The sequence below is a fragment of the Plecotus auritus genome (assembly GCF_963455305.1).
Source record: "Plecotus auritus genome assembly, chromosome: 8".
NCBI classification, from domain to species: Eukaryota; Metazoa; Chordata; class Mammalia; order Chiroptera; family Vespertilionidae; genus Plecotus; species Plecotus auritus.
The window spans coordinates 161,914,355-161,926,631 of record NC_137782.1 but is presented as its reverse complement, the minus strand read 5'-3'; the positions used below and the strand labels follow the sequence as shown (position 1 = coordinate 161,926,631).

Here is a 12,277-nt window from a genome sequence, read left to right as displayed (position 1 = left end):
CGACCTTCCAGACATCATTCCAGATGTCCTTCTGGACAAAGCTGTGGTGGCGTGGCCGCGGCAGAGGTGGTTAGGGGTGATCAGGCAGGTAGGCGAGCAGTTAGGGGCAATCAAGCAGGCAGGCAGAGGCAGTTAGGGGCGATCAGGCAGGCAGGTGAGCAGTTGGGACAATCAGGCAGGCAGGTGAGCAGTTGGGGCAATCAGGCAGGCAGAGTGGCTAGGGGCAATCAGGAAGGCTGGCAGGCAAGCATACTGGATTGTGAGAGGGTGCAAGCAGGGTTGAAGGACCGCCCCCTCCCCCCTCCCCCTGTGCACAAATTTCGTGCACCGGGCCTCTAGTGCTAAATAATATTTATGAGAAATAACACTAGTTGGGGTCTGTAACAGTAAAACTTTTGATCCTTCTACATGCCCTAATAGATATAGGTTATAAATGGCAGCTTTGGACTAATAAACTCTTTTATATGCAGACAGCAAATGAGACAAGTGGAAGAAGACAAGGCCAGGAGCACGCCCCCAGCAATTCTATCTCTGGCTCCAGCCGGCTCTTTCACCAGGCCTTTGCTCCCTCCCTCTCGGTGGGCCTGATAGACTTTCCAATTATGTGCCACCAGTGTTTGTCGTTTCATTAATTAAAGTTCTGCATGTAAAGCAGAGCTGCATTGTGGCTGGGCCTAATGCAATTATTCTCTCATGGCCCTTCCTCCCCCAGAGGCAATTATGGCAATTTTATGTCTAGAACATGCCTCGTGTTTGCTATGCATACCTTGTGGCAACTTCACAACAACCTCTTGAGCCCATAAAAAAACGTATCAGCATGGAATTTAGGCTGAAGTTGGACAAAAGAGAATCAAAGGTATCAGGTAATATCCACTGTGCATGCAACCCCAAATGTAGGAAATGCTACAAGGGGCGGGGGGAGGTGCTATCTTTCTGTGAATTTCTGAAGGGCTGCATGAATTTCCACAGTTGAAACAAAACCAAGGATGGATTCTAGTGTGTATTTCACTTCCACAAAAGAACATTTCTTAACAGCCATAGATGCCCAAAGATGTGCTTGCTTGAGGCGGATGGTGGATATTGCCCGGATATTCCCCACATCTAATCATTGCCAAATGACTGGGACTGGGTTGTCATCAGGGACATCCAAACTTTTGAATGGAGGTTCAAAATCCTTCCCCAACTAAGATGCCACAGGTCTGTGTTCCTGGGTGTGGACTTGTAATTGTAAAAGTTCCTTGATTTCAACATGGCCCCTTACTAACTTCATTGAGAGCACTGACTCACTGCAAAACCTGGTGTTCTTGTACACCACCTCCTAATTCACCTGGGAAAAATGAACACTAACTCTCTGGCTATAAATAGCAGAATGAAAAATCAACCCAACACAGCAAGAAGCAGGCCAGATGTGGAGTTTTGATAACGAGCAAATCAAATATGCTGGCAAATACTTGCAATTACAGAAGCTTAAGAAATGCTGGATTCCTGGTCAGGTAGGAGACTTAAAAGACTGAGATCCTTTTGAAAACAGCACCCCATGCCTCCTTGTCTCTGAGGCATTACATTGAAGCCAGAGAACACCCAGGCAGGGACATCCACATGCCCCCGTCATAAAAACACAGCAAGAGAATGTGAAGGCTTTGTATAAAAATAATAACCGTGGGATCCCTGGCTGGTGAGGTTATGGTGTTACAGATATGTTTTTCCCTTTGGTCTTCCTGAAATTTTTTATAATGAACATATATTATTTTTGACAACTAGAACAAAAACAATACAATAAATTTAGGGCACACCACTATTAAAAGCATGTTTATGAAGAATAATATTGATATAGAAAAAAGATAATATGAAGAAAGAAGACACAAAAGGCTTATGTGGTGTGATAGTGCATGTATAAACCTTTATCTCTCATTCTGCTCAGATCTGCATTTTTTTTTCTGGAAGGAAATGTACCAATGTGGTAACAGAGGCTATCTTTGGGGAGTAAGACTGTGAGCAATTTCAATTTTCTTCTTCATTCTTTCCTGTATTTTCCTAATGTTCTATAATAAAAATAGAGCACTTTTGTAATCGTAAAAAAAATAAACACTATATTTAAAAAAGCAGCAAGGGATGAATGCGATGTTGTTGGAAAGTGGGAAAAGAGAGGGTGCCACCGGCCCACTTCAGGGAAGCTCGGGTCCTCTGCCTGAACTGAGGGCTTTCGAGGAAGACCAAGGGAGGTGGAGCCTCGGGGAAATGAGGTGGGTAGTGCTGAGGACAGAGCGGGGGCTTTGAAATCAGAAAAAGTGGTCTTGTCGTCATTTATGGGACTCAGCTTTCATCTGTAAAATGGGGCCAATCATACTCTCCTTATAGAATTATTGGGAGACTTTACTGAGATTATAGGAGCCCACCGCTCTGCATAGCAAATACTTTTGCTCAATGTTGGTTCCTTTCTCCTGTATTGGAAAGAATAGGCAGGGAATCCCATGTTAGAGATAAACAGCTCACACAAAACAATAAGGCAGGGTGAAGGATACTGTATGCAACATTTTAGTCCAGTGTTTTATCTTCCAGGTTCACCAGAAAATTATCTTTCCAGACTTAGGGGAAGAAAAAGATGATATTTTCCTTTGAGTTACATTGTAATGGTGTGACCTTGGGCTACCAGCCTCCTCTGTGCCTCAGTTTCTCTGTGTGTGATGGGGTCAATGCAGTGAAGTAGCTTTGTAATCCTCTGGCTGGGAAACTATTTTCCAGACAGCCATAGGAAAGAGAAGGGACTCCAGGCACAGGAGTGTCTGCAGACACAGGCACCCGGGGAATGTTTATTATTTGATAGCTGGGGAGAGTCTGTGTTTGCAACAGGGTCCCTCTGTATCTGGGCCACCTGAAAATGTTATCTCAGTCACCAGTGGGAGCCACGAGGGTCCACATTAACACACGGGTTTTGAAGGGGATCCAAAACTCTGCCAAGTGCCCGGAGGGTTTTATTCACACCCAGAGCCCTAACAGTAATTCTTCATTTGTCTCATCATGTAATGGCAGAGGTATTAATTTTGAATGGCTCAAAGGTTTTAAATTAATTATGTCCAACTGCAATTACAATGGCTGTTGATTACTTTAGCCCATTACCATGAGTCCCAGCAGCATCAACCGCATCACAATAAGAGGTGACAGAATGCTGGGATCCAGCAGCTTCCCAGCTCCAGGTTCTGAGGTGAGAACTCGCTGGGCTCAGAAATCTCAGTGGGGCCACACTTGGTGGGTCCTTGAGAATCAATGAGGAGTCTCCTTGTTAGCTCTTATTCTGAACCAGGGTCATGCTCACAACTGTGGGGCTGCCCAATTAATTAATTAATTAATTAATTAAAATTATTATTGACTACATGGCTTCATCAGGCACATCCTCCTGGTACTAATGCTAGGCTCTGTGCAAAACAATGCTCCCAACCTGCCTGCACAGTGCTGATTGACCCAGAGGAGAAATAAGAACACACAATGCCTGACTCTATGTCTGCACTCACTCCTTCATGCCTGTGCGAATTAAGAAGAGGGATAATAATAACCACTGAAATTCATAAAATATTGTAGAGTTTATAGTTTGCACATTTTTATTTGGTCCTTGTAAGTAAAACAGGTATTTTCATCCCCAGTTAGAGGCAGTGCTTAAGGTCTTAAGGCTCCTAGGTGGCAGAGCTGGGATTAAAACTCAGGTGACCTAAGTCAAGTTCAATGACCTTAGAGTGTGTGCAGATCTGACTTTGGAGTTGGACAAACCTGGCTTCAGTCCTGGCTCTGCCTCTCACTAGCAAGGTGACCTTGGACAAGTCATGAAAGCTCTGTAAGCAGCAGGTTCCACATCAGTGAATGAGTGTGACCGTCCCTCACAGGTCTGTTTCCGAAATGAGATAAAGCAAATGAAATACTTAGCACCGTGCCAGCCACATAATAAGCGAGTAATAGATTAAAAATGCTCCCTATGTTGGCTTAACCGTTATGAAGGGTCCCTACCCTCAGCCCCCTGACTAAGGGAAGGCTTCTTTGTCCTCATGGTACAAAGAGGTAGGGTGTTTCAAGGCTCTGGTTAAGAATTTGAAATTTATCTTTAATGTAATGCAGCTGAGTGACTCATCAGTAACCTGGAGACCAGGACCTATCCTTAACTTTTGTGCTGAGTCTAAAGAGATCCCAGATTCCTGCGGTCTGTCTCCAGCCTGGCTGGCCACATGGTGGGTTTGAAATGACGACTTGCTGGCTCACCACCTGACTGAGGACCCTCTGTACGCTCCCCTCCCTCACCCTCCTGCCAGGCGTCTGTGTGCCCATCCAAGCCAGCCACCTTCCGTGCTGCCTCTCTGGTCCAGGCCTGCAGCTGCCCACCCTTTTCATCTGAGGCTACTGCCTGCTGACTCCTCAGAGAAAGCCTCTGAGCAGGTACCTTTGAAGTGTGGGGTTCGGGTTTGAGTCTGGGTTCTGCATACTTGGGCATCGCCTGGTCCTCGGGGAGGATTTCAATCACCTCACAGGTGGCTGTGTGGAGGACAGTCTCTGCAGTCTTTGATGTGTGCATAGGGCATTCTTGTAGCAGTGATGTTATTACAGGTGCATGACATGGCTGTTGTTAGCTTCTCTTCTGAAAGTGGGGTCCCAAGTCTCCTACTCATCCAGCGGGCTTCAGGAAAGCCATTTAGAAAATGCCCCAGGAAGCACTCCCGGCCCTGCTCCTTCCCTCTGATGTGGAGGCACATTTTTAGGCCCCAGCCCAAGGCTCTCTGAAATGACGGTCCCATCACTGGGGTGAGTGGCTGCCAGAGTTAAGGCCTCCTGGAGTCTCATACCAGCATCAGCTCAGGGACTCATGGGGTGGGGGTGGGGCAGCCAAACATGCTATTTATGGGCTTAATGGTGGTGGTGGGGGGGGCAGTGAGGTCACACAGAGAGAGGTACTGGTGCAGGAGCTCTCCATCTGGGCTTCTGAAACTAGGGGCACGTGACCTGCTCTGGTTACTTCCCAGGCTCCCTCCCTGCCTTGGTGACTAGTCTTCCTCTTTATTCTCTCTTGCCCCCTCATTTATTGCTGCTGCCCCATTCGCAGGGGGTGCCCTGGGAAAGGGGAGATGCTCTTGTGTCCTAGGGATGTGTGGCTGCCCTGCTGGCCAGCTGTGCACAGTCGCAGGCAGGATCCTCCCACAGGGGCTCCTCAGTAGGGCTGCGAGCAGGGTGTACAGATGCCAGAGGGCAGTCCAGGTGCCAGCCTCCTCTCCCACATCCCTTTGGGCCACATCTGCTGGTTTTAGTGACACTGAGGGGAGGCCTCCTTCCCTGCAGGCCAGGTAGTCCATGCCGCCATGGAGGAGTCCGCTGGTCACCTGCTGCCCTGAGTGGCTAACTAAAGCTACCCCTTTTACCACCAGGGGGCTGACGTCAGGGGCAGAAAGGAGGCCTGGCCATGTCCCAGGATCCCGTGTGTGTGTGTGTGTGTGTGTGTGTGTGTGTGTGTTGCCTATATGTACACCCATGTGTGTAAAGAGAGGACAGGGTGGCTGCCACTCTGGGAGGGTCAGACAACCAGCAGCTGGGAAGTGCCCTGCCCTAGGGTCTCCCCCCAGTTGAGTGGGCCTCATCCCACACTTCCTGGGTCCTTTCATTCCTGCAGCTCATAGGAGGAAAACTGCTCCATGTTTTTTTGGGGAAAAAGAATGAGGGAAGCCCAATTCCCCCTCCCACTCCAGACCTTGTTCTGTCCTGAGAACATGGTTTAAAATATTCCAGTCACAGGCAGGCTATTCAAATAAAATACAATCTCAAACCACACGGGGTTTGTTGAGACATTCAGGCTTCCAGGATGTGTGAAAGGCAGGGGGCGGGGCGAGACGGCCCTGCCACTCTCCCGGCCTCTTTATTACTGGCAGCTGCAATGCTAGACACATCCCGGTGTGTCTTCCAGCCAAGGGGACGCAAGCAGGTCTGACAGCAAGCGACACATAACAGCTACTGCAAAGCTCCCTTCCCCGGTGGCAACTTTAATTATTTGAACTGGAGTTCAGCAAAACAAAAATAAAAAGAAAAGAAAATCTGAATATATTGTAAGTATCTCCCCAGTTTCCCACAGAGAATAGCTGTTGAGGAATAGGGGGGACAACAACCCCACAAAGCTCTCATTTATGGCTGGGCTAGGCAGAGGCCTTTAAATATTCATGCCCCATATGCAACTGTGCAGAGCAGTGGAGGAGGCAGGGCCTGCACCAAGGCCAGCACAGCGAGAGGCAGTGGCTGGAGGCGCCTGGAGGAGCCCAGAGCTGGCATGCTTCGGGAATGCCATGGAAGGTGGCTGGTACCACAAAGGCACACCCTGGCTATGTCTCCATCATCAGTGGTCACCTGACCTGGCTCCCTGTGGGCTCTGATGGTGCTCTCCCAGTGCCTCTGTCTCACTGGCTCTGTCCCCTACCTTGTCATTTCTAATTCCTTCTCTGACTTATCCTTCTGAAAGGCAAATTACATGGCACAATTTGGAGCCACAGGCACTGGAGGAAAACTCTCAGCACGGGCTCAGAATACATTCCAGTCACAGTGGCAAGAACACTTTGGCCAATTACTCTCAAGTTTCAGTTTACATCCACATCACGGAGGTGGGGTTTGAAAATGCACAGTCTGGGTTCTGCTCAGTGATGCCGTTCAGGGAGCCAGGGTGGGGTCCAAGACTCTGCATTTACTACACGTTACACGTGACTGCAACTGGAGAAACACGTATTTAGATTTTCATGGAAATGCACTGAAGGTGACACCGGTTCCCCTATGGAGTCCACTGAGGACTGTGGGGTTTCTTGAGAAAGCACTTCGTGATATTCTGCAAGTACTTCAACTCCCTGGAGGCCCCACGGACCAGCCTGCTCTCGCTTGGAGAAGACGAGCAGTGGTGGGTGTCAGCCCTGGAGCCCATCTAGGCTAGCTGCCGGCCCTTTGGACCCGACTCATTGGAGGCCATCCATGGCTCTCTCTGGCAGCCACCCTCCTGCACTAGGGCCCCACAGCCAACAGAGGCCCCTGTAGGTCTGGAGGGTTAAGCTCACACCGTCTCACACAGCAACGCAACATCCGTTTCCTGTCACTAACGTTCAGCAGATCCAGGAGAAGAACATCAAGTTCCTGCCTCTGCATTTAGGATATGGATGAAATAAATGGGCAGGCTTACAAACCTGGAAATGCATATTTCTGTTTTGGTTATTTATTTTTCTGATGAAAACACTTCCCCAGCACTGCGGATTCAAAGACCCGTCAGTCCTGGATGAATGTCTGAGAGGCTGAAACAACTGTGAGCTGAGGGACAGCTCGCTGCCTCCCCTCCATTACTCCTGCTGAGCCAATGCTGGAAAAGGGCAGGAAACAGCAGAAAGAGCCCAGAGCGAATATGGCTGGAGGAAAAAGAAAACAGGGCAGTAAAACAAAAACACCTATTTAAGCTATTGATCAACCCAAAGGTTATTAGAGAAATGATGAAGTGTTAGGAAAATATCATTTTCACCTCGACATTTCTTTTTCTAAAATCAGGCTGTATTAAACCCAGTGAAGAGTAAATTTAAAGATCAAATGCTTTTAAGGATCCCCTCGCCTCCCAGTGGGCCACTGTCTCTCCGCATTTAGATTTCCTCCTAAGAAGCCTTCCTTTCCAGGCACCTGCTCGGAGGCACCTGAGAAATATCAGCAATGATGATGACTGTGTAATTCCACCATCTGCATCAGAAAGCGTGGCTTCTCAAATACAATTGAATGTAATGAATCTATTTATTTGTGCCCTGACTTCTTCCAAAAAGGATTTAAGGTAGCTCGCAGAGATACATAAAAAATCTAGTCAGATACCATAAACTAGAAGAGGGCGAGAAAGACGGGGCAGATGTTACAAACTGGGACCAAGAGTGAGGCTGCTGCAAACAACACATCACCGAACCCTGTTTGTTCACGAAGAGGGGAGCTTCAGATTTAATTTGACCTTTCTTCTGATTAAAAAAATTCATTCATATGTCTTTTCCATTCTCATATGATTTATGTCTGTGAAGTTTTAATTCACAAAAAGCCTGGAAGGTTGCATTTGCCTGCACCCCTTGGCAGGGAAGCTGCGGGTCAGAGCCGCAGCTTCCTGGGGTTCTACCAGCCAGCAGAGAGGAAGCGAAGCTCAAGTCCACAACTTGAAGGGAAACAAATTAGTCAGAGGGCAACTAGCTATTCCTGAAACAAGCCAGCAAGGAATTTCTCCTGTAAGTTTCCAGAAAGAGAGGATAGACCATAGGCTTTCCACTGCCTGCAAGGTATTGATGGGGGGGCAGGGGGGGGGGGGCGGGCGGAGGGTGAAGCGGGGAGGAGGGCGGGGGAAAGAAATGCAGTCAGGGCCCCGCCTTCCCAGAGCCCAGAGTGGAGAATCTGATTTTTGGCTCAAGTCCTCTTTCTCTGCCCCCATCCTTCTGTCGTGTGTTTATACAGGGTGCCAGGCACTGTTGGCTAACTCTTGTCATGCTTAATTTGTGCCATATGCTATGCTAGCCCTTTGCACACATTAACCTATTTAATTCTCACCTCCTTGGGGTAGGCACTCTTACTGTCTCCACCTTCCAGGTGAAGAAACCGAGGCCCTGAGAGGTTATTAACTGCCCAAATAAATAGTACAACCAATCAGGGGTGGAACCTGACTGGGACTGTGTTCTAAGCACATTTCTTGGACCCTGGAGAATATGACCTTATGCTAAGAAACATGGCACCACTCCCTCCATCCTCCCCTGAGAGGTAACAGCTAGAAGAACCGTTTGGGTAAGTGACTTCGAGGTACTGCACTGAATGCCATTGATGCCTGAGTGAAATCTATGTAAACCAAATTTCTGATGCTCTGTAACATCTGAAATGTATAACAAGAGATTGCTATTTTTAAGAAGGATTCTGTAGAAAGTCTTTTGTAAATCACTGTTACCCTCCCCTGTGATGCCTTGGAAGTATTTCCTGGGTTTGCTTAAATCAAGATCCCACTGCAAAAGCTCAGTGCTGCTGAGGATGGCGTTTAAGGTGGGGTTCTCTGCAGGTGGGACTTTACCACGTTGGTGGGCTTCCTGCCTGGAAGATGGTGAAAGTGGCCCTACTGCCCTCCTTCCGGGAGAACAAGCAGCCTGACCTTAGGCCACTTCGCTCACTGTTTGGGTTCATCTGGAAGTGCAGAGGGGAGAGTGTGGGAGGAGAAGTCGGAGAATAGAGGAACATCGAGACTTGCCTCGCATGGAGAGTTCTTCATCGGTGCGGGAAATGTGGTGCTGGTCACTGTAGCACTTGCAGAAGTGGGGACCTCAGTGGTGTTGAGCAACAGGGCGTGGCCTGGGCAGAGAGGAAAAGAGTCAAAGCTGCACCATCATCACGCACTGAAGGGCCCGGGGGTACAGTACAGGGTTAATAAGCGCAGGGTTCATGGGAACATCTCCTCCAGCCTCAGAACATCTTTGAGGTTGTGGCTTTCTGCTGCCTCCAATGGATAAGACAGCCTGCTTGTTACTGTCACAGAACTTGGCTTGCAAAGGTCTTCATTCCAAAGGGCCTGTGCTGTCCTAGCATCATATAGCTGAGCTTCTGCATCCCTGATCTCTTAAGGGCCACCAGCTTTAGCCCAGAGGCCAGGAGCAGCTTGAAGTGCCCTGCCCCCAGCCCCATCGCTCCCCATTGCTTTGCCCACCAATGGTCTCTCTTACCTTCATTCCTTCTCCCCCTCCTGGAGTCCAGGTCACCCAGTGTCACATGCCTGACCAAGATTCATTTCTTGTTCCTAAACACTAACCTGCCTGAGAAACTGGGAGAATAGGAGCTCCAGCCCCACATGCCGGTGGGAGAAGTGTCAGTAAACCACCAGGACTGCAGGGCACTTTGTAGGTGGTCAGTGCTAAGGAGACAGGTGCCAGAGGGAGCCCACAACTTTTTAGGCACCCCGTAGAACCCCAGGCAGGACTTCAGTCATTTATTTCTACTTTTCTCTGTCTCTTAGCAAAGTCCATTAATGAGTTACTACCAAGTTACAATTCAGGTGGGTCCAGAACACAGTAACCAAGATGGGCCAGAAATCCTTGAAAGCATGCTGCCCACCCTTGAGGAAGGGTGGAGTTGATGGGCTTATGTGACTGGGGAGAGGAAGGACCTCATTCTGTGTGTGGGTCACACCAGCTGTCTTTAAATATCGGAAGGGCTGTCTGTGTGGGAAAGGCTGTGGTTTCGTTCTGTGGGGGACAGAGACCGTGATCGATGAGTAGAATATACAGAAAGATAGAGCTTATCTCGAGGTAAGGAAAACGGTCTGCAATCAGAGCAGTCAGTGGGATGAGTTCCTTCAGGGGGCATCAGAGGCATTCAACAAGTGCTGGGCACTTATTCGCTACGGGTGCTGTTGGGGGACAATCAAACAGAGAGCAGAGGCGTGTAGACCACGTCTAGCTTTGAGCTCTGTTTCTCTCTCTGATCCCACAGACACGGTGCTGAGGACAGTGCAGTGCGGCAAGGGGGCTGGGAGGAGAAGCAGGAGCTCTCGGCCCCCCACCCCCATCTGTGAGGGGCTGCAGAACTCTCCCGTGGCTGCAATAACTCAGCCTTCTTCCTCACGGCAAAGCCAGCTCACTGGGATGCGGCTGTGAGGACCAAGGACAGAACTGCATGGGCTCTGGGATTTTTAGTGGTTGATCTGGATGATGTCCACTTTTATAATAAGCATAATTATTATGAATTCTTGAGGGAATCCATAGGATGTGCGCTGTCTTGGAAAGAGAATAATTCTTGTATGAGGGTCTCCAGCTCCACAAAGAGCAAACACATGTAGGGGAGGGAAGAGGGAGAGAGGCCTGCCCTCCAGCCTTATCCTGCAGAGGTGGGCCCCCGGGCCTCACCCCCAGGCACAGCACAAGGCTGCATGGCCTGCCTCTCCAGCAGCCCAACTCTCAGAGCTGTGCTGGCCGCACAGAGCCTCTCTGATCCAATCAGGGCAGGTGCCTCCGAGTGTGGAGTCAGATCATCGGGTATGGTGGCAACTCTTGGGTGTTATTAGGTCTCTCTGCCCCTCTGGCAGTTAAGCATGGGTCGTGGGAGGAAGGGCTATGGTGCAGGGAAGGAGGGGGTGAGGGTGGGGGTATGGATGAGGAGGCTGGGCAGCAGGGAATGGACCAGATGTGGGGCAAGGTTCCCAGGGCATCACCCTGGGGCCAATGACACAGGTCTCCCTGTGCCTCAGCACCCCCCGTCATAAAGAGGGCTACGCTTTTCCTTACCTCTCAATGAGTAATAGGCCTGCCACACAGTAGGTCTCAACACATACTTGTCGAATGAATGGATTATTATTACTGTTGCTGCTATTTTTATATTTCAGCGAACCCTTCACCAAGGTTCTCATTTTAAGGAACAAAAGGTGACATCTACCTGGGCCTGATTTAGTCCTTCTAAAGCCCAGGGAAGTGTTTAGAGGACACTGTGTGGAGCACCCAGGGCAAGCTCAGGACAGCCACCCACCCAGGCTTGCTCTGCAGGATGGGGCAAGGTCCAGCTAGCTGCTCTGGGTGGTGCCCTAAGTCTCTCATCTGGCTGGGTGGGCACCAGGGGGAAGGAAAGGAGTGGCAGTACCTTGGTGGTCCTGGAACCGGGTCTCCTTTAGGGTCTTGACCTGCCACTGGGGCACGTGGGGTGAGAGTGTTCCTTGGGACCAGCCACAGAAGCCATCCTCGAAACTGCAGTAGAAACCAGCAGGGAGCTTACCTGCAGAGAGAGCACAGGGACAGGCATTTCCTGGAAGCTGAATGCAAACTATGCCAAGTCAATTATAATGAGCGAGGTGACCACACTGTCCTCACTAATAACAGCTCTCTTGATGGCTAGTGATACTGATCGTGATGAAGAGAGGCCCCAATCCCCAACTTGTACATGTGCTGGTTTACGATTTTATAATCTTCAGAAAAAACTGATAATAGTAACAACTCCGCAGCAATGAGTATTGTTAACCCAGTTTTAGATATGACAAAGCAGAGGCTCAGAGATGTAGAGGAACCTGACCAAGGTCACCTAGCCAGCAGGTACTCCAGCTGGGACTGGAACCTAGCTCTTCTATTTCTAAATCTACATGGACTCACAAAGAACGTGACCCAAGGAGAAGCCCACGTGTGCTCGCTGGACTGCACTCCTAAAGCTCAGCCCAGAGGCAAGAACCTAACAGCAGCAGGGCAGTGTTGGCCTGGAATTGGTTTGGGTCTCTCAAATCACCTGTGTGCAGAGACACACTTGCTCAGAACTT

The 12,277-nt window shown here is 49.4% G+C and overlaps 1 protein-coding gene across 1 annotated transcript in view; it reads right to left on the bottom strand.

Moving 5' to 3' along the window:
- Positions 1–12,277, bottom strand: part of ALK (ALK receptor tyrosine kinase) — a 612,725-nt gene that overhangs the window by 85,348 nt on the left and 515,100 nt on the right. The window contains exons 7-8 of the mRNA XM_080686359.1: positions 11,614–11,745; positions 9,239–9,339 (exon numbers count right to left, since the gene is read on the bottom strand). Of these exons, the coding sequence (XP_080542485.1) occupies positions 9,239–9,339; positions 11,614–11,745 (233 nt within the window). The remainder of the gene's footprint in view (positions 1–9,238; positions 9,340–11,613; positions 11,746–12,277) is intronic.